This window comes from Echiichthys vipera, assembly GCF_963691815.1.
Source record: "Echiichthys vipera genome assembly, chromosome: 3".
Taxonomy (NCBI): domain Eukaryota; kingdom Metazoa; phylum Chordata; class Actinopteri; order Perciformes; family Trachinidae; genus Echiichthys; species Echiichthys vipera.
This window is the reverse complement of record NC_139828.1, coordinates 10,634,136-10,655,460: the sequence shown is the minus strand read 5'-3', so window position 1 is coordinate 10,655,460 and position 21,325 is coordinate 10,634,136. Positions and strand designations below refer to the sequence as shown.

The window sequence follows — 21,325 nt, the reverse complement described above, 5'->3', positions numbered from 1 at the left end:
ATAGTGGTGGTGCCTGCTGCCGTGGTCCTGCATGACGCTTCCTGCTGCTGCTATTATTACTATTACTCATATAAACTATAATGAGTTTTATAAATTATGAAATGTGTAGCCATAAAAACAACACCAGGATAAATGTGTTATGCTGTTATAACCACTACTCATCATTGATCATATTTACCACCATAATTATTATTGTCATATTCTATCACCTCAGCTGTAGTTGTTTCTACTATTCTACTTTATTAACTGACATTACATACTGTATAAGTCATATTGACATTACTATAAATATTATTATAGTTACTGTTAGTTTTGTGATTGTTTGCGTCTCTGGAACTGTCCATCTGTGTGTCTTTTCTCTCTTTCTCTCTTCTTTTCTTCCTCCCCAACCGGTGCAAACAGATGTCCGTGCTCCACAGAACTGGGTCTGTTCAACGTTCCTGTCTGTTAAAGGGAAGGTTTCTGTTGCCACTGTGTACTCAAGGGGGGATTGTTGGGTCTATGTATAAATAAGTCATAGAATGTGGTCCCAATTTCATATGCAACTCAACTTAATACAATATTTGCAGGGGGTCCGTGTTTCATCTCTCTTTCAGTTCAGGTGTCCTTGGTCCAAAAACATTGAAGACCCCTGCCCTAAACCAAAATGATAACAATCCTTATTTAGAATAACTGTAAGAGTAAAACTGTAAAACAACTCTTTGTGGTAATCATTCAGTTATAAAATGTAATGTTTTACCATAGTAGCTTGTTTGACCTAACTTAACCAACCACAAAAATCATAGATGTATTATATCATTAAATATGTATTATGTAGAGTTACAGGGAACTTCAATAATTCCAGTCTGTTTGTATGAGTTTGCAGATTTAATAACAAGTGAAGAAAGCATTCATGTGTTGTTGCCTAAATGAAAGAAAAAACACATTCAAACCTTTAAATACGCTTGAAAGTGATTAAAAACACAGTGTTCATGTTTAAAAGTGCGCTGTTTTACCGTGGCCCTGAGGGGCAAATGACAGCGCAAATTCAAAATTACAACGACAAATTCAAAATGACAACGACAAATTCAAAATTGCAACGACAAATTCAAAATTACAATAACATTAACTTTTACCGGAAAGGGTAGGGCCCATCTCGCAGAGGATGGACCCTCCTGATTGGACAGACGGACTGTCGGTCCTTTAACATGAAATGAGTTCTCTAACTAGCTTGCTAGAGGCTAAACCGCGTCCCTTCATTCGGCGCCAGACAATTTGGTGAAGGATGTTTTGCCGACATTGTGGGAAAAAGTTGTTGGAGGACCAACCGAATTTTTACAGTGGTTGTGGCGAGAGACTTGGAGAAAGTCTGGACGCTAAATTAACGTCTTTGGCTGAACCCAACGATGGCCTAGCTTCAGGTAAGTTAACGTAACCTTATTTGCAGCTAATGGTGGTTTTCCTAAATGATGTACTCTCTTGCGCCGTATTAATTTATTGGGCTGTATAAGTTTATAGCGGGTGTCGTGCCAAGGAAGTTACCACCCGCGTATAAAGTTAGTCTCCGGCTGCGTTAACGGAGAAGGGTCCAGCTGCATGCTTGAGCGGAACGCCCATTTGTGTCTGCAGTAGGGCGATATTCAAGTATTCAAGATTCAAGAATCTTTACTTATCCCGAGGGAAATTATTGTGCAACAGTTTCAATACAAATGAGGGAAAGGATCTGAGTGACAATAGCTAACATAATCAAATCAAAATAAAGCTAACGTAAAATACTACTTTTAATTAGTGTTTAACAAGTGTTGCAGCATTTCTGACAGAACTAAGTTACAGCAACGTGTTGCAGCATTTCTGACAGAACTAAGTTACAGTAAAGTACAGCAACGTGTTGCAGCATTTCTGACAGAACTAAGTTACAGCAACGTGTTGCAGCATTTCTGACAGAACTAAGTTACAGCAACGTGTTGCAGCATTTCTGACAGAACTAAGTTACAGTAAAGTACAGTAACGTGTTGCAGCATTTCTGACAGAACTAAGTTACAGTAAAGTACAGCAACGTGTTGCAGCATTTCTGACAGAACTAAGTTACAGCAACGTGTTGCAGCATTTCTGACAGAACTAAGTTACAGCAACGTGTTGCAGCATTTCTGACAGAACTAAGTTACAGTAAAGTACAGTAACGTGTTGCAGCATTTCTGACAGAACTAAGTTACAGTAAAGTACAGCAACGTGTTGCAGCATTTCTGACAGAACTAAGTTACAGCAACGTGTTGCAGCATTTCTGACAGAACTAAGTTACAGCAACGTGTTGCAGCATTTCTGACAGAACTAAGTTACAGTAAAGTACAGTAACGTGTTGCAGCATTTCTGACAGAACTAAGTTACAGTAAAGTACAGTAACGTGTTGCAGCATTTCTGACAGAACTAAGTTACAGTAAAGTACAGCAACGTGTTGCAGCATTTCTGACAGAACTAAGTTACAGTAAAGTACAGCAACGTGTTGCAGCATTTCTGACAGAACTAAGTTACAGCAACGTGTTGCAGCATTTCTGACAGAACTAAGTTACAGTAAAGTACAGCAACGTGTTGCAGCATTTCTGACAGAACTAAGTTACAGTAAAGTACAGCAACGTGTTGCAGCATTTCTGACAGAACTAAGTTACAGTAAAGTACAGCAACGTGTTGCAGCATTTCTGACAGAACTAAGTTACAGTAAAGTACAGTAACGTGTTGCAGCATTTCTGACAGAACTAAGTTACAGTAAAGTACAGTAACGTGTTGCAGTATTTCTGACAGAACTAAGTTACAGCAACGTGTTGCAGCATTTCTGACAGAACTAAGTTACAGCAACGTGTTGCAGCATTTCTGACAGAACTAAGTTACAGTAAAGTACAGCAACGTGTTGCAGCATTTCTGACAGAACTAAGTTACAGTAAAGTACAGTAACGTGTTGCAGTATTTCTGACAGAACTAAGTTACAGTAAAGTACAGTAACGTGTTGCAGCATTTCTGACAGAACTAAGTTACAGTAAAGTACAGCAACGTGTTGCAGCATTTCTGACAGAACTAAGTTACAGTAAAGTACAGTAACGTGTTGCAGCATTTCTGACAGAACTAAGTTACAGTAAAGTACAGCAACGTGTTGCAGCATTTCTGACAGAACTAAGTTACAGTAAAGTACAGCAACGTGTTGCAGTATTTCTGACAGAACTAAGTTACAGTAAAGTACAGTAACGTGTTGCAGCATTTCTGACAGAACTAAGTTACAGTAAAGTACAGCAACGTGTTGCAGCATTTCTGACAGAACTAAGTTACAGTAAAGTACAGTAACGTGTTGCAGCATTTCTGACAGAACTAAGTTACAGTAAAGTACAGCAACGTGTTGCAGCATTTCTGACAGAACTAAGTTACAGTAAAGTACAGCAACGTGTTGCAGCATTTCTGACAGAACTAAGTTACAGCAACGTGTTGCAGCATTTCTGACAGAACTAAGTTACAGTAAAGTACAGTAACGTGTTGCAGCATTTCTTACTGAAGTAAGTTACAGTACAACTAAATAAAGTGAAAAAACATTGTGATATCGTGAGACTGCATGCACCTAGTGAAGGTGGTGTGACACTAACAAGTGTTCGTCTGCCAAAAAGTGATTGCAGCAGGTAAAACAGATTGCCTGGGCTATATTCTGTCCATGTCTTTGCTGTTAACATGGATATAGTTATGTATATTTGCATGTTTTAATTGGCAGACGATCGCTTTGGCACCACAACATCCCTGCCCTCCGCCGTTCAATTATTTATAATCGAGGTGCTAATGAGATCAGATATCTGTTGTCCTCTTTAATCTAGCCATGTGTTACCATTACTTTTGTTTCTATGAATGTGCAATGCATGATTTGCCATTTTATAAGAATGCATTTTTTTGCTTCCCTCTAGTATCAGAGAACCCTCCTTCCAATCCAAAACCAATATTTAAAACCTTTCTGGATTACCGGAAGAAAAAAGCAGAGGAAAGGCAAAAGTTTTCCTTTGGTAAGATGCGGGAAAAGAAAAAGGAAAAAAGGAAAGTGCAGGTAAGTAAATGTGTGATTGAGTGAAAAAATATTCGAACCCAACTCCAGTGTTGACTTGCTGTCTCATCCCATTATTATTTGAACCCTATACCTAAGCCCCCTAGTAGGGTCAATTTCATGGCAAGCAATATAGTTTTGCTTGTTTCAAGTAATGTTGGGAGATAAACTATGTAAATGTTTGAAATAGGTGTCTGTATTGTAGACAATTAACTTAGAAAAGAACATAGAATTATCTGAGTTTACCTATAGACCTTTTCAAAGTTATAAACATATCTAAATGTGTCCAAGTTTGATTCCTGTTGGAGTTAATGTGAATGACATCATCTGACAGGAAGTTATCAAGGACGCAGGCTGACATATCTCTTTCTTTTAAACTGACTTCTGATCATGAATATCAATTGTTGTGTTCTGTGGAAAATTAATGAATTTTTTAATAGCCTTTATTTGGCCAAGATGGAGCTTTTATTTTTTTAATTACAAAACTGCTGTTAACTAAGATTTGAAGGAAAGATTAGAGCTGCTCTGAGTCACATTTTATGTTTAAGATCTATTTTGGGTCTATGTGTAACATTTGCAAACCAGAGGAACAACCACTTCAATTAAGCCATGTTATTTAAACCGGATTAAGAGATCCTTGCCAGTTCCTGTGTTTTCTATTGCAGATTAGTCTTGGCTTGATGACTGCTCAGACGGGTGTTTTAAAGCCAGTACGTGGGAAAACCATTCCCTTATCAACCAACTCTGACATCACCGCTCAAAGTCTTCTTCATCAGAGTGTGAAGAAAATGAGAGACTTCAACCAAGACTTGGAAGAAGAAGTCTTCATCCTTCTGTATCCGGATGGATCTGAAGTTATCAATATCCCTGGGACACAGAGACCTTTTATTCTAGAAGAATATAAGGCAGAATTAGGCAGAACATATCAAAGAATCAAAATGTATATCTGCACAAAGAAGGACTTTGAACAAGGTAAGTTGTCATGCCATTTACATCTGTGGCTAGATATTTCACGTTTAAAAAAAACTCGTTTGAAAATAGCTCCCCATCGTGTATTCTGCATTCATGTTAAAATAACTGCAAACCCTTTGGAGTAGTAGATGCATGAAAAACCATTCAGTGAACTTTTTCCACCATGTGTCAAAACCAGCTGTTTCTGGTGCAGTGTCTCAAAGCAGCTTTACATTCATCACCTTCTTCTGGAGTAAACTTCTTTTAAAATGTTTGTTTTTACTGACAACAATCAAGCTAACTTAAATTGTTTTGTTTTTTGCAGTTGGAGGAGTGTCAGACAGTGACTCTGACACAGAGATTATGATAAAAATACCCCCCACAGAGTTTGACCTAGCTGACACGCTGGTGAGTGCAATGTAAAGCATATTTGGGTGTGTCTTTAATGAAAATGTTGTTTTTGTTTGCTATGTGAAGAATTGATCAACCGCAATGGTTTTTAATGCTTCAATATAGCCATTTGAACCTCTGCATGAAAGCAGTCCAGTACAGATGAACACAGAGGATATTGGTCCAAGTACCTCAAGATGTCCTGGAACAAAGAGAACCTGTTACAGGTTTGGTGTTGGGGCTTTTTTTTAAAAATAGTCTAGCATATTGAATGTTAAAGCTCTTAAATTCTGATAAGAAGACACACCGTATGTTTCATTATTATTGTATTTTGTGTACATATTTTTCTTTGTGCAGAAACTACACAGACCTGTATGCGCCTGTCGTCATTGATGACGACGACGACGACGATGATGATGATGATGACATAGATGAAGTTCTAACTGTCAAAGAAACAAATGAGGCATCTTCTAATGAACCTGTGTGAGTCATGAGTAAATTATTAGGGTATTATCCATCATCCTGTATCTTTGTAGAATGGAGAATAGACTTGAACAGAGTGTGAGTACTTATTAAACAAATAAACGTCACTGTATTAAGAAGGGTGAAAAAACAATCTCAGTTACTGTAGCAAGAAAAACAGTTTGTGCTAGGTCCAGTAGAGAGATGTCTTTCTATAAGGAACTCCATTTGAATGTATTAAAAGTAGATATTGTTTTATTAACTGCCTTGAGAGGGCCTTAGGAATCATGATCAAGTGTTATCAGTACAATTTATGAATATTTAATGGAAGGGATGATTGATCCAATTTGTGTTCAGCTAATAAGCTACAAAATTTTACAAAGTAACTTCTACTTTTTGTTCTAGGCATACAAGTGCACCTGAAATAATTGCAAATTTGGCACTTCCCATTGACCACAAGAAAGTCAGCAGATTCAACGTGTCCAGATCTAATGTATGGGATGGTGCTGTCCGAGGTTTTCAGCGTTGCACCTACTCGGAGGCAAGTGACATGTTCGTTAAGTTTAGTGATGATGCTGGCTCCCCTGAAGAAGGCATAGATACTGGCGGACCCAGACGGGAATTCCTCACACTTCTCATGAATGATCTGAAGCATCGCGCCATCTTTGACGGACCTCCACAAAGCCGCTACCTGGTGTACAACGCTACAGGTGTCTTTTTTTCCATGACAGTTTATGTATTTTGTGTGTGAAAGTGTGAATATATTTTGATAAATGCATTATTTTTGTTGTACATTAAGTCCCACTTTCTGCCAAATTTAAGCACTTTAATACAAGCGTTGACACTGTACACAACCCCTTTAGTCTTGTTAAACTTCCTGGCCATACATATAATCTTTTATAAAAAAAAAGCCTGAATGAAAATAAAGGGTTCATGTCATCTGGGTCACCACCTGCCTGACTCTAACAGAAAGTCGCTCTTAGCAGATAAATATGCCAATTAACTGTACTTTTTCTGTACTCTGATTGACAGCTGTCAGGGAAAATGAATATGTCCTGGCAGGAAAGATCATTGCTGTGTCTATAGTACACGGGGGACCAGCACCACATTTCCTGTCAAAGGACCTTGTTAACCACATTGTAGGGAATCCCAGTTTCAGCGCCACTGTCGGAGATATTACAGATGAGGAGATAGGGAGAGTTCTGCATCAGGTATGAAGTGACCATGATTCAAGGAATGAGTTAACTAAGAGAAACCAGTATTTAATTTAGAGTGAGGTTATAGTAAAATAAACAGATGATCGGAATGTTCAGATCTCCACTTCTATCAGTATGAGAACATTTAAGTAAAAAATAATTTGATCCATGTTTTGTTTGAGGGGTTTACCATTTGCTTGACCATTGCAAGATCCTTAACCTATCAGGGATGGGTTTTGGTAAGTCTTACAAAGTCTTTTTAACAGGTCCAGGAAACAGACTCAGTGGAATCTCTGCAAAATTTACTTTTGCAAAACAGCTCCATGTTCCAGACTGCTGGATGCTTCTTACATGTGAAGTCTTCTGAGGACAAGCAAACTCTTGTGGAGGAATACCTCAAATGGTATATTCTACACAGAAACCAGAGTGTTATTCAAAGGTAATACTTGTAAAGACTCATTCTCTTTCTCCATTCATCAAACATATTTCAATCTCATGTTTAACAACCACATGCTTTCCAGTCCCATGATTTATCACTTGAATGCTTCAAAAGTGGCTACAGATAAGATTGTGTGACATTCACAAATGGTAAAGCGGGTTTAGTGAAAAGTTTGTTTGAGTGTTAGACTCTGGTGTAATTAGCATAGTAACTGAAACCTTCTGTTATATGATCATTGTCCCTAATAGTTTCAAAGAAGGACTTGCAAGTCTACACTTTCTGACCGCACTCCAGCAGCATCCTTGTGTATTGGCCCCACTTTTGTGCCACTCTCAGAAGAACCTGACAGCTGCAGACATGGAAAGCATGTTTAAACCACACCTCAGTCCAGCAGGAAGTAACAGTCGCCAGAAAGAATGCAAAGCACTTGGATTTTGGGCAGATTTTCTTCTTGATTGTGAAGGTTTGTTATGGCTTCTTTATATGGTGTTTGTAAAAATGTTTACTTAATTTACTTGTTGGATGATGAAGACACTAAAACAATGTTGACTTTTCCCTTTCAGAAAACGCAACTGCTGTGTCCCTAGAGGATGTACTGATGTTTGCTACAGGGCTCACATCACTTCCACCTGCTGGAATAACACCACTACCATGCATCGAGTTCTTAACAAATTTGCCATTCCCTATGGCAAACACTTGTGCAAATACACTAAAGCTCCCTCTCCTTGAGACGTACACTGTCTTTAAGACAAGCATGGAGTTTGGCTTACAGAACTCTCCAGGCTTTGGGTGTATTTAATGTCTGGATTTTTGTCCAGTCTGCAAAAATGCAGCTGATAAAGATTAAAGAGTGCATGCTCAGTTCAGTTCAATGAAAAATGTTAAAGGTTAAATGAAAAATAAACAAATTTGACAATGTTTTCTAAACAGTTTGTCCACATGAGTAAAGGTATGTTTTCAAAAGAGATATGAAGAATTTGAAAAAGTGGAATTCCATTTTCAGCATTTGGGCCTATTACTCTCTTTACACATTGCTCTAGGACAAATTTGGGCCTCACTGTGCATAAAGCTAAGTTTGTTCTGAAAATTTACATATAAACACTTGGGTCGTATGTTGTATGCAAGAACGCTTTAAAGGGGAATTTACAAAAGTATGCAAAATCAACAAAACCCTAGACCTTGCCTGACCTTTAAGAGTTGGCTGTAGTAGTGCATATTTATAGGCCAGCTATTTCTTTCAAAGTGATAAATAGTTCGGAGGCTGACTCCCAATCATGTGGCTGCTGTAATGCACTTTGCTCAACAGTCTGTTGAAGATAATCCTGGATGTCTGCATCACTGCATGTATGAAGAGTTTGCCTTGACTCAGGAAATGTATCCAATTCCCTGTCTTCAATGGCCAATCCACAGTCCCTTGAACCAAACCTGCAAACTGACATAATTCATCGTAAAGGCAAAATGTATTTCCAATATGTGTTGTATTCAAATATGCATTTTTGTAGGAATAGATATAGTCAATTCATTGTCAGTTAATGTGGATTTACCTGTGAGGCAAGAGATAGAGTTCGTCAGGTATTCCCCCAGGACATGATGCAAGTCTGGAGGGTCTAATCCTGTGCTTATTCCAGAGGTCCGTGCACTCATCCAGGTCTTTTTGCAGAACATCACTGAAGCAGAATCTCAGTAAGTCCTGATGTTCATGGCTGCCATTAAAGGCTCCAGAGTCTCTCAGATCTCCAAACAGGTCCATCCAAAATTGAGCCCTAGGAATACAATTCAAAGTTAGGCTACTTATTTTCCACAAGAGGAAAAGATTATGAGTATTGAACAGCTACAAGTAAGCAACTACAAAAAGCATAATAGTGCTGCTGTCAATATCAGTAAAATAAATAGGTGGAAAGGCACTGCATGGCGCCTCCATAATGCATGAGTAGATATGACTGCAGCACCTGTTAATCAGTCTACCTGAAACACAAGGAAAGGGTTCGCTCTCGAACAGAAAATAATTAACAACACGAAGCTATTTCTATGCGGTCTGTTCATTTGGCTATGACCGTACTCTGACTTTAATTATGTGTTCTGTTTAAAAATGATTTCTGTCTACGGACAGAGCCTGCTACATCGCCCAGTTTAATATGGACAGCTGTTTCCATCAGGATCATAATGTGCAAATATGCATAACTATTTATCCGTGATAACAGCAAATAGTAACAGCAAATACAGGTCTTTTTAAAACTTAAGTCTTACATAATCCAGTCGCATTTGTAATTCATAGCGTGATCAGTCATGACATATACGTGATTACAGCATATACTTTTTTATATTTATACGGGACAGATTAGAGCCCACCCAGTCTGTTTTACCTGCTGAAATACATTTTTATTAGACTGAAATCCCTTTTAGGCAGATGCATAATTATACTTTTATGCGGTTAGAGCCGTAATAGTGGTTAATTTACCTTCCTTTTCTCAGAATGGACCACCACGCCTCGATACGTTGATTCCCAACGGATGATCCATAACTGTGGCCCAACGAGCCTGCATAGTAGTCCGTATGCTCGTGTCTGAGGGTACACTGTATGGCAGCCATGGTGCCATTTTCGGTTCCATGGTCTGTCCTCAGTCTCATAGGGACCACACCAACACTCTTGACACAATTAATATAGTTGTGGGCGATGACCGATGGGTTGTTGTTTGTAGCCCCACAAACAAGCCACATGATCCTTCTTGAAAACCCGTCTATACATCCTGAGAGTGCCAAGCCAAAGGGTTTCAGCTTATCGTATCCATCTACATGCCATATGTAGTTTGGACCCATGGAGTGATACGTTCGCCTCACAAACCTCCGGCGTGTTCTTGCATCCGTTCCTTGTGGATTAAGTTGCTTCAGCAATCTCATCACTGTGTGTCGTTTAACACGTAGCTTGTGTTTTTGATGGAGTACTTGCCACATTGTCCGATATCCGAATAGCTGCCCTGGTCCACGCAGCTCTGTAAGGACGGCACGTCTCACCTCATCCAGTTGTGAATAGTTGCTCCTTCTGTACAACCCTGCTTCTCTCAAACGTGACTTCAGAGTGCGTATACTCATCCTGATGTTGTGATTGGTTGACAACATATCAACTACCACGTCGTATGTATGCCCTGCATCGAAATAATTCCTAATAATAGCCAAAGTATCTTCGGAAGTATTCATGTTTTCAAAATAGCCGCATTTCCGTGTTTTTCCTCCTCTTCTCCTTCTGTTCAGTCCATCTGTCCAATCAGGAGGGCCCATCCTCTGCGAGATGGGCCCTACCCTTTCCGGTAAAAGTTAATGTTATTGTAATTTTGAATTTGTCGTTGTAATTTTGAACTTGTCGTTGTAATTTTGAATTTGTCGTTGTAATTTTGAACTTGTCGTTGTAATTTTGAATTTGTCGTTGTAATTTTGAATTTGTCGTTGTCATTTTGAATTTGTCGTTGTAATTTTGAATTTGTCGTTGTAATTTTGAATTTGTCGTTGTAATTTTGAATTTGTCGTTGTCATTTTGAATTTGTCGTTGTAATTTTGAATTTGTCGTTGTCATTTTGAATTTGTCGTTGTAATTTTGAATTTGTCGTTGTAATTTTGAATTTGTCGTTGTAATTTTGAATTTGTCGTTGTCATTTTGAATTTGTCGTTGTAATTTTGAATTTGTCGTTGTAATTTTGAATTTGTCGTTGTCATTTTGAATTTGTCGTTGTAATTTTGAATTTGTCGTTGTCATTTTGAATTTGTCGTTGTCATTTTGAATTTGTCATTGTAATTTTGAATTTGTCGTTGTCATTTTGAATTTGTCGTTGTCATTTTGAATTTGTCGTTGTCATTTGCCCCTCAGGGCCACGGTACTGTTTATATGTCCTAACTCATAAATGGTGCAAATTGATCTTTAACTCCATATCTATATTTTTGAATCCATTAACTACATTACCCATGAAGCTTTGCGCGGTCACTTGATTGCTCCGGTGTCTTCACATGACTCTGGTTTATCAACACTTCTCTGACCAGTGTCGAAAACAAGTCCTAACCGGCATCCTACTTCCTAAAAACACAACTTAATGTCCACGACGCGAGGGGAAAGCACGTCCAGGTAGGCTGGTGCTGACTTTTGATATTAATTTAATAGTTTGCGACAGTCAAGTTAAACTCTTCCTCATAAACATATCGTTGCAAGTCTAATAGCTTATATTCCCTAATTGCTCACAAAGCCCCAGTGTATCCTGTCGTTGCACGAGGCAGTATTGCTGTAAATGTGCCTTTTAAGAATAATATGTGACGTTAATTATTAATCTTTCTGTCTTTTGAAGCTTATTCTTCATTGTTTTTTGTTTCTACCCACCCAACATGTGTGATGTGTGTTTGTATGTCACCTAGTTATGTCAGTCATGACCCCTTCTCCTGGTAAAAAGCTGACTGGCCTAGTTGCGGCCACATTTACCCCTTTCACCAAAGAAGGGTAAGTAGCCTTCATAAACCACTACCCAGCTTGTTTCTACTATGAATGCAGCACTGAGTGATGACCAAACATGACTTAAGTCTCAATAAATACATGAATAAATAAATGCATGAATAAATAAAAGCATTAGATTAATAAATAAATGCCTGAATAAATGGGACCTCCTACCTCATTAACACATGGACACAGAAATAAGTAAATGCAGGAGAACAAAAATGTGGAAATAAATATAAAGCATTTTTTTATTTATACATTTATTTATTCATTTATTTATTTTCTATCCCTCTGTTTGTGTGTTTGTTTATAAACATTTATTCATGCATTTATTTATTCCAGCATTTATTTATTTATTCCTGTATTTATTTATTTGTTCCTGTATTTATTTAAACATTTATTCATGCATTTATTTTATTGAGACTTAAGTCATGTTTAGTCTTCCATATATTTGTTGTGTGACAAAGTGTATAAAGTAAAAAGTGAGGAATGAGTGTGGACATATTTGAAAACCGTGGCACACTTCTGTGGATCTGGAGCACTATAGCATGTTTGGTATTCTCTTTGCAAAATGTGTAGGCCTATTTTTCACATTTTCCCAAAACAGTGAGATCAACCTCTTAGAGATTGGACCTTATATTGACTACTTGACAGAGAAGCAAGGTGTTAATAGCATATTTGGTAAGTTGACAAATAGATTCTTCCTTTAAAACTTGTCATTGTCTGTGTTCCCATCTGAATCAACCCTAATACTGCGTCTTTTAACTTATGGACATGTGTTTTCCCTCCCTTGGGTCAGATTTCACTGAAGTGTAGTCAGGTAGAGTTGATAACACACTGATACCAAAACCTAGTCAGTATGTTGTTAGTTTTGGATCATCTTCTCATGCAGCAATTATCTAGATTGAAATGATCTGTCAAAGTAGTTTGACAAAACTTTCAGAAACTAAGAAAATAACTCGCCTGTAGGCTGAAGACGAGTGACTTTTTCAGAAAACCATGCTTTTTTACTGCAGCACAGACAATATAATAGAAGGCAATTCTATCACCTGTAACTATGACAGTAATAACAATTATTATAATTATTATTATTCGATTTGACCCTTCAGCCACATTACATATATCAAATCTAATGTCATAATACCCATCTCTGTAGAGCTGTCAGTTAAACATAATGCTTAATAGTGTAACACTGAAGCCGATGTCAACATGATTTTGTGAATCACCGTTATTATTTCAACATCAGCTTCTATTTCATTTCTGCAAATCTTTCATATCATTTCCTGGGAAAAGGCAAAAAAAAAAATCGCATGACACATTGACCTTTACACTTTTGATTTAGTTAATGAGTTGCTCTTCAGTGAACGCGCTCTCATCTGACCTTTATCACAAAATAGGAATAATTTGCCGTTTCGTTTCAAGCTGTGGTTGTTATAAATCTGTCCCACATGAACCACTGTCCCTTAAACAGACGCACAGAGACAAAGGTTAGATAAGGTGAAGACAGAAAGTCTGCCCTTTTCTCGACATTGATCAAAGCTAGTGTGCGTGTCCTGTGTGTAAAATGTGACTCTAATTGCTGCTTCATTTCACACTTCTCTAACCACCGTAGTTCAATCATCATAGTTCACGCTAAGCTTCTCCCCGTGTTAAGCTCCATCTCCATTCTAGTGTCTGTAAACTATCTGTGTGACCTTACCTCATCATGTTTTTATGTTTCTTTCTCATCTCACTGCCGTTGTCTGCATTACCGCTCATTATGCATGTACGCATTGTTTTGTCCTGGCACATATTGCACACTCAGACATCCTTGTGGTGGACTCCTCTATGAATGAGCCCCACCAGAGGTCTCTTCCATTTTTTGGCCGAAAGGTCTGGTGGTGTCCGGTAGGCTAACATTGGCTTTGTAGGTTAGGTGACCATTTAGGGCACACTCACACTGTCCATCCGTACCGTGCCCCGTGCTTTAGGGTAATTGTTCCCCCCTCCCTCTCCCCCCGCAGGCCAGGCCCGTTTGTAGTCACACTACCTGGGCCTCGGCGGAATGCTACTTGCTGCCTATACGTCATCACGCCGTAACACGTCACACGCATTGATTGACGTCATCGCGAAGAGTCGCTTTGTTTACAAATCTTTCCATAGACCTCAGAGTTTTTGTGCGTCTTGTCCGATTGTTTTTGAATATTTTCATCCGACCAAATCTGCAGTAAACACTCCACCTCCGCATCACACCAACGTGAACCTTTCGCCGCTATTGTTTTAAATGTCCACACATGGTCCGCCCTTCTTTTTTCTATGTCCCAACAGGCGCACATAAAATGATCAGAACCACAGTAGGCCTCGTGCACGTACACGTGTGCACGCTCGTGCTCGTACATGTGCAAACGTTCTTAACAAAAGCCCACCTCTCCCAAACGGGCCGTGGCACACTGGTCAAACGAGCTAGACTTTAGCCTTTAAACTTGCTTGGGCAGGGTACGAATGGACAGCGTGAATGTCCATACCATGCAATTCGTTTTGTTTCCTTTGTTGTTTGTGGATTTTTGTATGCCATACTGTATATTATTGTTTTGTGATTCATTTGAGCTCTTTAATTTCCTCTAAGATGTGCTTTTGTGATGTGGGAAACCGTATGTAAATCAGATAAGACTTTACTTGCTTACAGTGAATGGCACCACCGGAGAGAGCATGTCTCTCAGTGTTGCAGAGAGGAAGACCCTGGCTGAGGAGTGGTGTCAGAAAGCAAAGGGCAGGTAAGTCCTCACACAGAGTTGTCCATAAGTCGAGGCTAACGCAGCAGGGAAAAGTTGACAGTTAATGTGTGTGCATGTCTCTACAGAATGGACCAGGTGATTGTGCATGTCGGCTGCATGAGTCTCAAAGATTCCCAAGAGCTGGTGAGTGGCTGCCTTTATGTCGCCTGTTGTGAGCATGTGACTTGCAGGATAACTCAAAGGTGTCAGGCAAGTTTTCAGTCTTCAGATCAGTTACTTTTAATCAGAGCGTATAAAAGTATCTACATAGTGTTCCAGTTGCTGCTTTGAAACAAGGCAGCCTTTCAAAAGTTTCAATATTTTTTGGCTGTTAATTATAGTTCCACCATCTGGCTGATTGGGATCAAATATATATATTTATATGAAACATTTTCATATAATTTCCAGTAGATACAAGTTTTGTGTCTCTAGCTCGTTCCAGCTTAAAGCAAAGTGAGCGTTACATCTACACCGTGCTGCTGAGTCATATTTCTTTCTTTTTTTTCAAACAAAATGACAAACCAGCACAATCTCAACAGGGTTCTTATACCTTCTTCTTTGTTTTTGCTTTTTAAGTTGGTTGAATATGTGGTTTTTTCATCGCAATAATTGCAATTTTATTAGAAGAACAATTTCATTTTAAATGTATTTGTTTCCGTGTTGACAGTTTCTGCCGTTTAGGTTCTTGGAAGTAGTGTTCATTCCTGGAGTGTTTTATATTATTTGTATGGAGGACTGCTTTATTTTCTGTAATAACGTCCCTCATTTTTCAAGGCTTTCAACATATTATTTGATTTAGTATAAGTGGAGCCAGTGAGAGTGATTGAAAACAGTCTTACATACATGTTGGTTTTTACTGTGCTGGTATAGAAATCTGATAGAAAGCCTATGTCTGACCCTAATATGTCCCTTTTGTCTGTATGTTTTGATGAATGATTGTTCTGGATCTGGCTCTTTAGTTACCCATAAATATAACAGATGACAGTATGTGATGGCATGCTGCATCTACATTAAAGGAATAGTTATACTTTTTTGGGAATTCATCCATGTTACAGGGAGTTATGTGTCAGACTATTTTGTTGCCCTGAGCAGTTGCCGGGCAACCAGTAGAGACTATAGGAAGTAACTGGTTCAAACACTTTTATATGGATTAAACAAATAAGATTTAACGTGTTAATTAGTGAGCTTTAGAGGTACTGGTTGGGAGATTTCGTTACCGCAGAGCCAGGCTAGCTGTTTCCCCTCATTTCTACTTTCTATGCTATGCTATGCTATGCTAAGCTAACTGACTGCTGGCTGTAGCTTCATATTTAACGGACAGATATGAGAGTGGTGTCAATTTTCTCATCTCTCTCTGCCAGAAAGCAAATGAGCACATGTTGGATTTATTCATTTAAACCAGTTGTTGACAACATGAGTGGCCGAGTACATGACCAGAGTTGATATAAGTGTTTTTTACTGTAGACAGGTATTGTTTTCAGTAGTGGAGATCGGCCCTGCAGTGATAGTATTTTACTTTATGAACTACAAAGTTTAATATCTCCACTACAGCAGTAGCTACAAACTGTCTTTGTTTTCTTCGCTCTTCCTCACAATGTTCGTTCCCTCAGGCTCGCCATGCAGCACAGATCGGAGCTGATGCAATAGCAGCCATTGCCCCCTTCTTCTTGAAGCCCAGCACTGCAGGTATGCAATAGTTTGAGTGGGAAAGGCATTTTTTTCCATATTTTCAAATGCAAATTTACGCACACTAAAAATGACCAAAACAAGATACTTCCCTTTCCCTCTCATCCTGCTTCAGAAGCATTGAGGTCGTTCCTTCAGGAAGTGGCTTCAGTTGCCCCAACTCTGCCCTTCTATTATTATCATATTCCAGCTGTCACCGGTGTTAATGGTAAGTGCTACTGATGACGGATTCTGCAGTTGCATACCATTTAGAAAAAGAGAGACTGCATCCGTAACCATGGTAAAGGGATACTGAATGTCAGACCGTCTTTTCTGATTGCATACTGATTGTGAGCTGGTCTTTTTGTCTTCTCTCCAGTGCCGGTGAGAGATGTGTTGGAAGATATTGAGAAGTTTATCCCCTCCTTCAGAGGTGTGAAGTTCAGTGGGAGTGACCTGATGGACTTTGGCCAGTGTGTCAGCTACAGCAAGCCTCACTGGTCAGTCCTCTACGGCGTGGACGAGGTCAGCAATTTTCCCCGCCTCTATCTTGTTTGCGCCATCAGTTCTGCGCTGTAGCTGCTTCTATATAGTGCTGATATATGATGATCATATATATTTTTCTAGGCCAAACTGGGAGTAAACGATCACCAGAAGAATAAAAGCTAACATTAGGCTATAAACGAAATATACCACTATCGCATTATTACAACCTCACCACCACTAGCTTCCTTTGTGTTCAGTGTGATGACGTTTGACATCATCTGTGGTTTCATTTAGCTGCTTCTTAGCAACCACCCTTTTTAAGGTATCATAAAAGCTTCAAAATCCATGAGTGAGGTTATCTACTGCTGTATTTTATGTTGTAGAACAAAATGTAAAAACCTCCAACCACAGACCTTATTTCAGGCATCTATTCAAAAAACCCATTGACTTTAAGACGAGGGAACCTGAAATGCAAAAATGCAAACTCATTTCCAGGTTTCAGGACTAATTCCTGCAGCAAGATTATGTTTTGTGACTCTGACTTCAACCATAGAGCCGTCTTAAGACAAATGTTCTTTCATTTCGCCATAGCAACTGCTTGCAGCTCTGGCAATGGGAGCCCAGGGAGCAGTTGGCAGGTCAGTGTGTTGTCCGACAGCGCCTCAAATATTTAAGGTGGAGTGTTTTCTTTCATGTTACTTCTACATAAGTTGACGTTGTGAATCATACGGGCCACCTTAAATCAAACTACAACTATTCTGTATTTCTCTGGAGGAAGAACGCACCGCTGAATCACTGATCAGCTGATCACCGGCGATCTAAACCCATTCAGAGTTATTGTCACCTCTAGAGTCTCCTAAATCTGTCTCTGCCTTTTTTTTGTAATGGAAACGCAGCGAGTGAAAGGCCATTTGAGAGGGCATGGACTGAAACGTGCCTGGAGGGCACTCTACAGGGCTAATGGAAACACGCCTTATATCTTGACAGCACAGTGAGACGATCGTGGAAAAAATCATGTTGCTTTACCTCCACCTTCTGTTCCTGTCTGCTCCGATTGGCATCTGCTAGTCTCCACCACTCCCGACCGACAACCGCTGAGAGCCGAGGAATCTTGTATTCTCATTTTACCGCTAAACGGTACACTAAAATATGTTTCTGAAGACACTTTATGCGGGAAATAGGCAATACAGTAACATAATCTGGATTCCTATTTGTTGAGTATATGAGCTATGATTGACACGGTGTCAGAGATTCCTCGCCTCTGATTGGTTGTTGTAGTTTGGGCCCAGTGGAATCTAGTAGATGCCAATAGGAGCACACAGAGAGGAGAAGGTAGAGGCAGAGATACATGACTTTTTCACAGGATATAGTGACAGTCATCAGGATATAGTGACGGTTTCAGCAAATATGAAAAAAACACATTTCTCAGAAAGTTACTTCATACTTAATTCACTACTTGCATTCTAAATATTTGTTTTAAGAAAGACTTCAGTTGTAACCGTTCTTTAATAAGTAAATTATTAATTTCTCTGCCTGCAGCACATATAACTATGTAGGATGTCATGTCAACAAGCTCATGTCAGCATTTGAGAACGGCGACCTTGTCCAAGCCAGGACGATACAGGTACTGTCCGTCTCTCTGTTGTTGCTCCCACCCCTTTTGATATTTTCCATCACTTTTGGTTACTGACATCTTTGTTTAACTTCCATGAACAGTTCAAGATGCAAGAGCTTCTCAGTTATGCCACGAAACTTGGTGAGTGACTCTTGTGTCATGATGTTTATCAATCATATTATATGTAAGATAGACAAATGCTCTTGTACTGTAGAAGGCTTTGTCTACATTTTAAACTGCCCTTATTGTTATTGACAGGCTTTGATCTGGGAGTGAACAAGCAGCTGATGAACGAGGTGTCAGGCCTGTGTCTCGGGCCCCCTCGACTCCCCGTGATGCCGTGTCCTCATGCCCGCGCTCTGTCCATCACACAGAAATATCACAGCATTTTTCCTGAATGCTGATATCTTCTTACCGAATGGTTGAGATATCTCAGAAACTCAACCCAACAATTCTGACTGAAACATCTACCGTACACTTTGAATGAAACCTGACCGTTAAAGTGGATATTTTAAGAAGGGAAAATTTCTAATGTGTATTTTAATCTCAGTGTTTATCATTTCATGAAATGTGAAGATAACTCCCATTACCCAGGGGAATGTGGTGCTCTTGTTTCCGCTACATTTAGGGATCCAGGGACTGTCGCACATCAGCAGTGTTATCTTATTATGCTGTACTGTGTAAGCTTGATCTCATTTTACATTTCTCTAGAACCCTCTAAGCCTTGTTTTGTAAGGCACACGGTATTATTATAGAAATTATAAATGATCGCAATGAACTACTTTAAAAATGGGAATGAAAAGTGTCCTGACTTTTACTATTTACCCTGTTTCTCGTTCAGATTTGTAGAATTAAAAGTTGAAAACGATTTTTCTACCAAAAAAAAAAAAACCAGAGGCGATAAAAGACAGAAGGTGCACTGACTGATGAATGCTGAGCACTCCAGAAAAGATTGTAATAAAACATTCAGGTTGGTAGAAGGGAGCATCGAAACACCATGAGCCTTTGTTTTGACTTAGAATTTATACTGTAAGTTGTTTTTAAATGTTTACTTACTGAATTACATATTAAAGGGAAATATGCAGTGTAATGAAGGATTGTTTTGTATTATTCTAACAGATAACCACTAATTTCTTACTAATAAATGTGATGATTCGTTTGTTGGTGTACACTGTCTCTTTCTGACGTTTTGTTCCTGAAAAGTTTCAAAATCCCAAGGCCAGATTATCTCAAAGTCGTGTGTTTGTGCGTGCGTGTGCGTGGGTTTGTGTTTTAGTGTCCATGCCATTGAAAGTGTCTAGTTGGCTTGAAGAACTGCATTGTCTCTGACTCTTCTGTTGTTTTTTATCCTGCTCTTTATTCACTTTGTCTTTTTGGCCTGAACTTTCTGCATTTTCTGTACTTGTTTGATTTTTTCGTATTAGCTGAAAATTACATTTTGTTTCTGTTGTGGATTTGTTTTTGTTGGTTACTTTGGCAAAGCTTTTAGGGAACTTCAAAGAAATGCTCTGAGAACAAGTAATGGCCTGTTTGCACGTCTCGAACTACATGAGATTGCAGATTGCCATCAAATTCTTCCTATTGTTGACAAACACCGTCAGTGGGTGAATTCCACCAGTTCCAGTTATTAACTTAAAACCTGGATAAAATTATGGTTTGACCCAAAAGTGAGTCACTCATTTTAAACTAAATTATAAAAACATTTGTTTCTAGATAAGTCCTCTCTTAAGTCATTGCTGTTGTTACAAATAAACCTCTAATTATGTGGTTTGGTGTTTGAATAAATACATCTGCTTCTCTTTCCACCACACAAAAGCAGTGGATTTACAGAAATGTGAGTAAACACGGGAGAACGAAAAGCGTCACACAAACCAAACTTACCTCTGTGAGAAACTATGCCACCTACTAAGACAGACATGATCTCCTTTTATGGGTTCTCCAACTGCGTAACTGTCTCACCTTCACATGGTTTTGTTTTGTTTTTCCTTGGCCGCAGCTTGATCGAGGCGTGTTTGGTCATGAGTTGAATCTCTTATACAACATCTGGATTCAATTCAAGTGCAGTGAGTAGTCTGTGCGTGTCTTACAGCAGCCCTTGCCTCAGGCCTCGTGTCTTGTTGTGATGTGCTGTAGCCCAGTGTGTGCATGCACTGTTGGAGGCAGTTACAATGAGCACTATTAGACACTATCACAGGGAGCAATGTTCAGACAGTCATGGAAAGCAAAGCACTATAAAATTGGTTCCACACAAAAACACATTACACTCTGGTACCACTATTAGTGCCAAATTGATCTCCTGCAAGTAAACATTTTAGCTGTTTTATTGAGTCACCTGGCCGTCCTCAGTTGACATTCAGGTGCTTTACTGTGACCGAACCTGCCTCCCTGCTGTTCTTGTATAAAGCTGCAGCAGCAGTGGTACAGGACTGGTGCCGCGTTAACAGATGGAGTCTAGGAGGCAAAACGGAGAGGAGAGATTATATAAGATGACACTTTTTATGATGCCTGTGAGGACACTGGGTTTTTGGAGCAGAAAATACATTTAAAAAATAGAACATAAAGAGTACTACAAAGCAAATAGTGATGAGATGATGCCAAAGATGCTAAACTGATGCGTAACTGATGATAACTCTTGTGCTAGGTAGAAGGAATTATGTTCAAACACTATGAAACTTTATGAATTACAGGATTTCCAGGATGTACAGTAGCAGCAGGGGGAACAGGTGAATAGCTGCATCATCTAATCACTGAGGGTGTTTCTTGTAACTGAAGGTGGTACAGAGAACCAGACACATCATCACTCACGGATAGTAAGGTGGGCTTCCCCCTGTCAAACTTGTCATAAAGCACTT

At 39.1% G+C, this 21,325-nt stretch overlaps 2 protein-coding genes and 1 long non-coding RNA gene across 5 annotated transcripts; 2 read left to right on the top strand and 1 right to left on the bottom strand.

Moving 5' to 3' along the window:
* The first annotated feature begins 1,260 nt into the window (after positions 1 to 1,260).
* LOC310966337 (G2/M phase-specific E3 ubiquitin-protein ligase-like) lies at positions 1,261 to 8,401 on the top strand. Of its 2 annotated transcripts, XM_083940104.1 has the most exons (11): positions 1,261 to 1,400; positions 3,912 to 4,048; positions 4,711 to 5,017; positions 5,322 to 5,404; positions 5,513 to 5,613; positions 5,744 to 5,869; positions 6,254 to 6,558; positions 6,881 to 7,059; positions 7,311 to 7,483; positions 7,732 to 7,946; positions 8,047 to 8,401. In XM_083940104.1, exons 1-11 carry the CDS (start codon positions 1,265 to 1,267, stop codon positions 8,280 to 8,282), a joined length of 1,998 nt encoding a protein of 665 aa, XP_083796230.1. In that variant the 5' UTR covers positions 1,261 to 1,264; the 3' UTR covers positions 8,283 to 8,401. The 2 variants fall into 2 exon arrangements, 1 of the variants encoding a protein (XP_083796230.1); XR_014593820.1 differs by lacking the exons at positions 6,881 to 7,059; positions 8,047 to 8,401 and having other exon boundaries at positions 7,732 to 7,867.
* A 324-nt stretch (positions 8,402 to 8,725) lies between these two features.
* Positions 8,726 to 10,333, bottom strand: LOC310966349. Of its 2 annotated transcripts, none has more exons than XR_014593822.1 (3): positions 9,942 to 10,333; positions 9,028 to 9,246; positions 8,726 to 8,915 (listed from the first exon to the last, which is right to left on the bottom strand). It is a non-coding gene; the product is annotated as an uncharacterized lncRNA (long non-coding RNA). The 2 variants fall into 2 exon arrangements; XR_014593823.1 differs by having other exon boundaries at positions 8,726 to 8,908.
* Positions 10,334 to 11,473: 1,140 nt separating this feature from the next.
* On the top strand, positions 11,474 to 19,564 carry npl (N-acetylneuraminate pyruvate lyase (dihydrodipicolinate synthase)). The gene is made up of 12 exons (XM_083911166.1): positions 11,474 to 11,594; positions 11,879 to 11,960; positions 12,562 to 12,635; positions 14,620 to 14,707; positions 14,794 to 14,851; positions 16,318 to 16,393; positions 16,509 to 16,601; positions 16,752 to 16,897; positions 17,450 to 17,496; positions 18,398 to 18,482; positions 18,575 to 18,614; positions 18,732 to 19,564. The coding sequence occupies exons 2-12, from the start codon at positions 11,881 to 11,883 to the stop codon at positions 18,875 to 18,877; spliced, it is 933 nt and encodes a 310-aa protein (XP_083767292.1). The 5' UTR covers positions 11,474 to 11,594; positions 11,879 to 11,880; the 3' UTR covers positions 18,878 to 19,564.
* Positions 19,565 to 21,325: the final 1,761 nt, after the last annotated feature.

Bases quoted from the DNA above. Each gene is read 5' to 3' on its own strand.
- LOC310966337 (XM_083940104.1), top strand. From the start codon at position 1,265: ATGTTTTGCCGACATTGTGGGAAAAAGTTGTTGGAGGACCAACCGAAT. The intron at 1,401-3,911 runs GTAAGTTAACGT...GCTTCCCTCTAG, and splicing joins CAACGATGGCCTAGCTTCAG to TATCAGAGAACCCTCCTTCC. The intron at 6,559-6,880 runs GTGTCTTTTTTT...TCTGATTGACAG, and splicing joins CCTGGTGTACAACGCTACAG to CTGTCAGGGAAAATGAATAT.
- npl (XM_083911166.1), top strand. From the start codon at position 11,881: ATGTCAGTCATGACCCCTTCTCCTGGTAAAAAGCTGACTGGCCTAGTT. The intron at 12,636-14,619 runs GTAAGTTGACAA...ACTTGCTTACAG, and splicing joins AGGTGTTAATAGCATATTTG to TGAATGGCACCACCGGAGAG. The intron at 18,615-18,731 runs GTGAGTGACTCT...TGTTATTGACAG, and splicing joins CAGTTATGCCACGAAACTTG to GCTTTGATCTGGGAGTGAAC.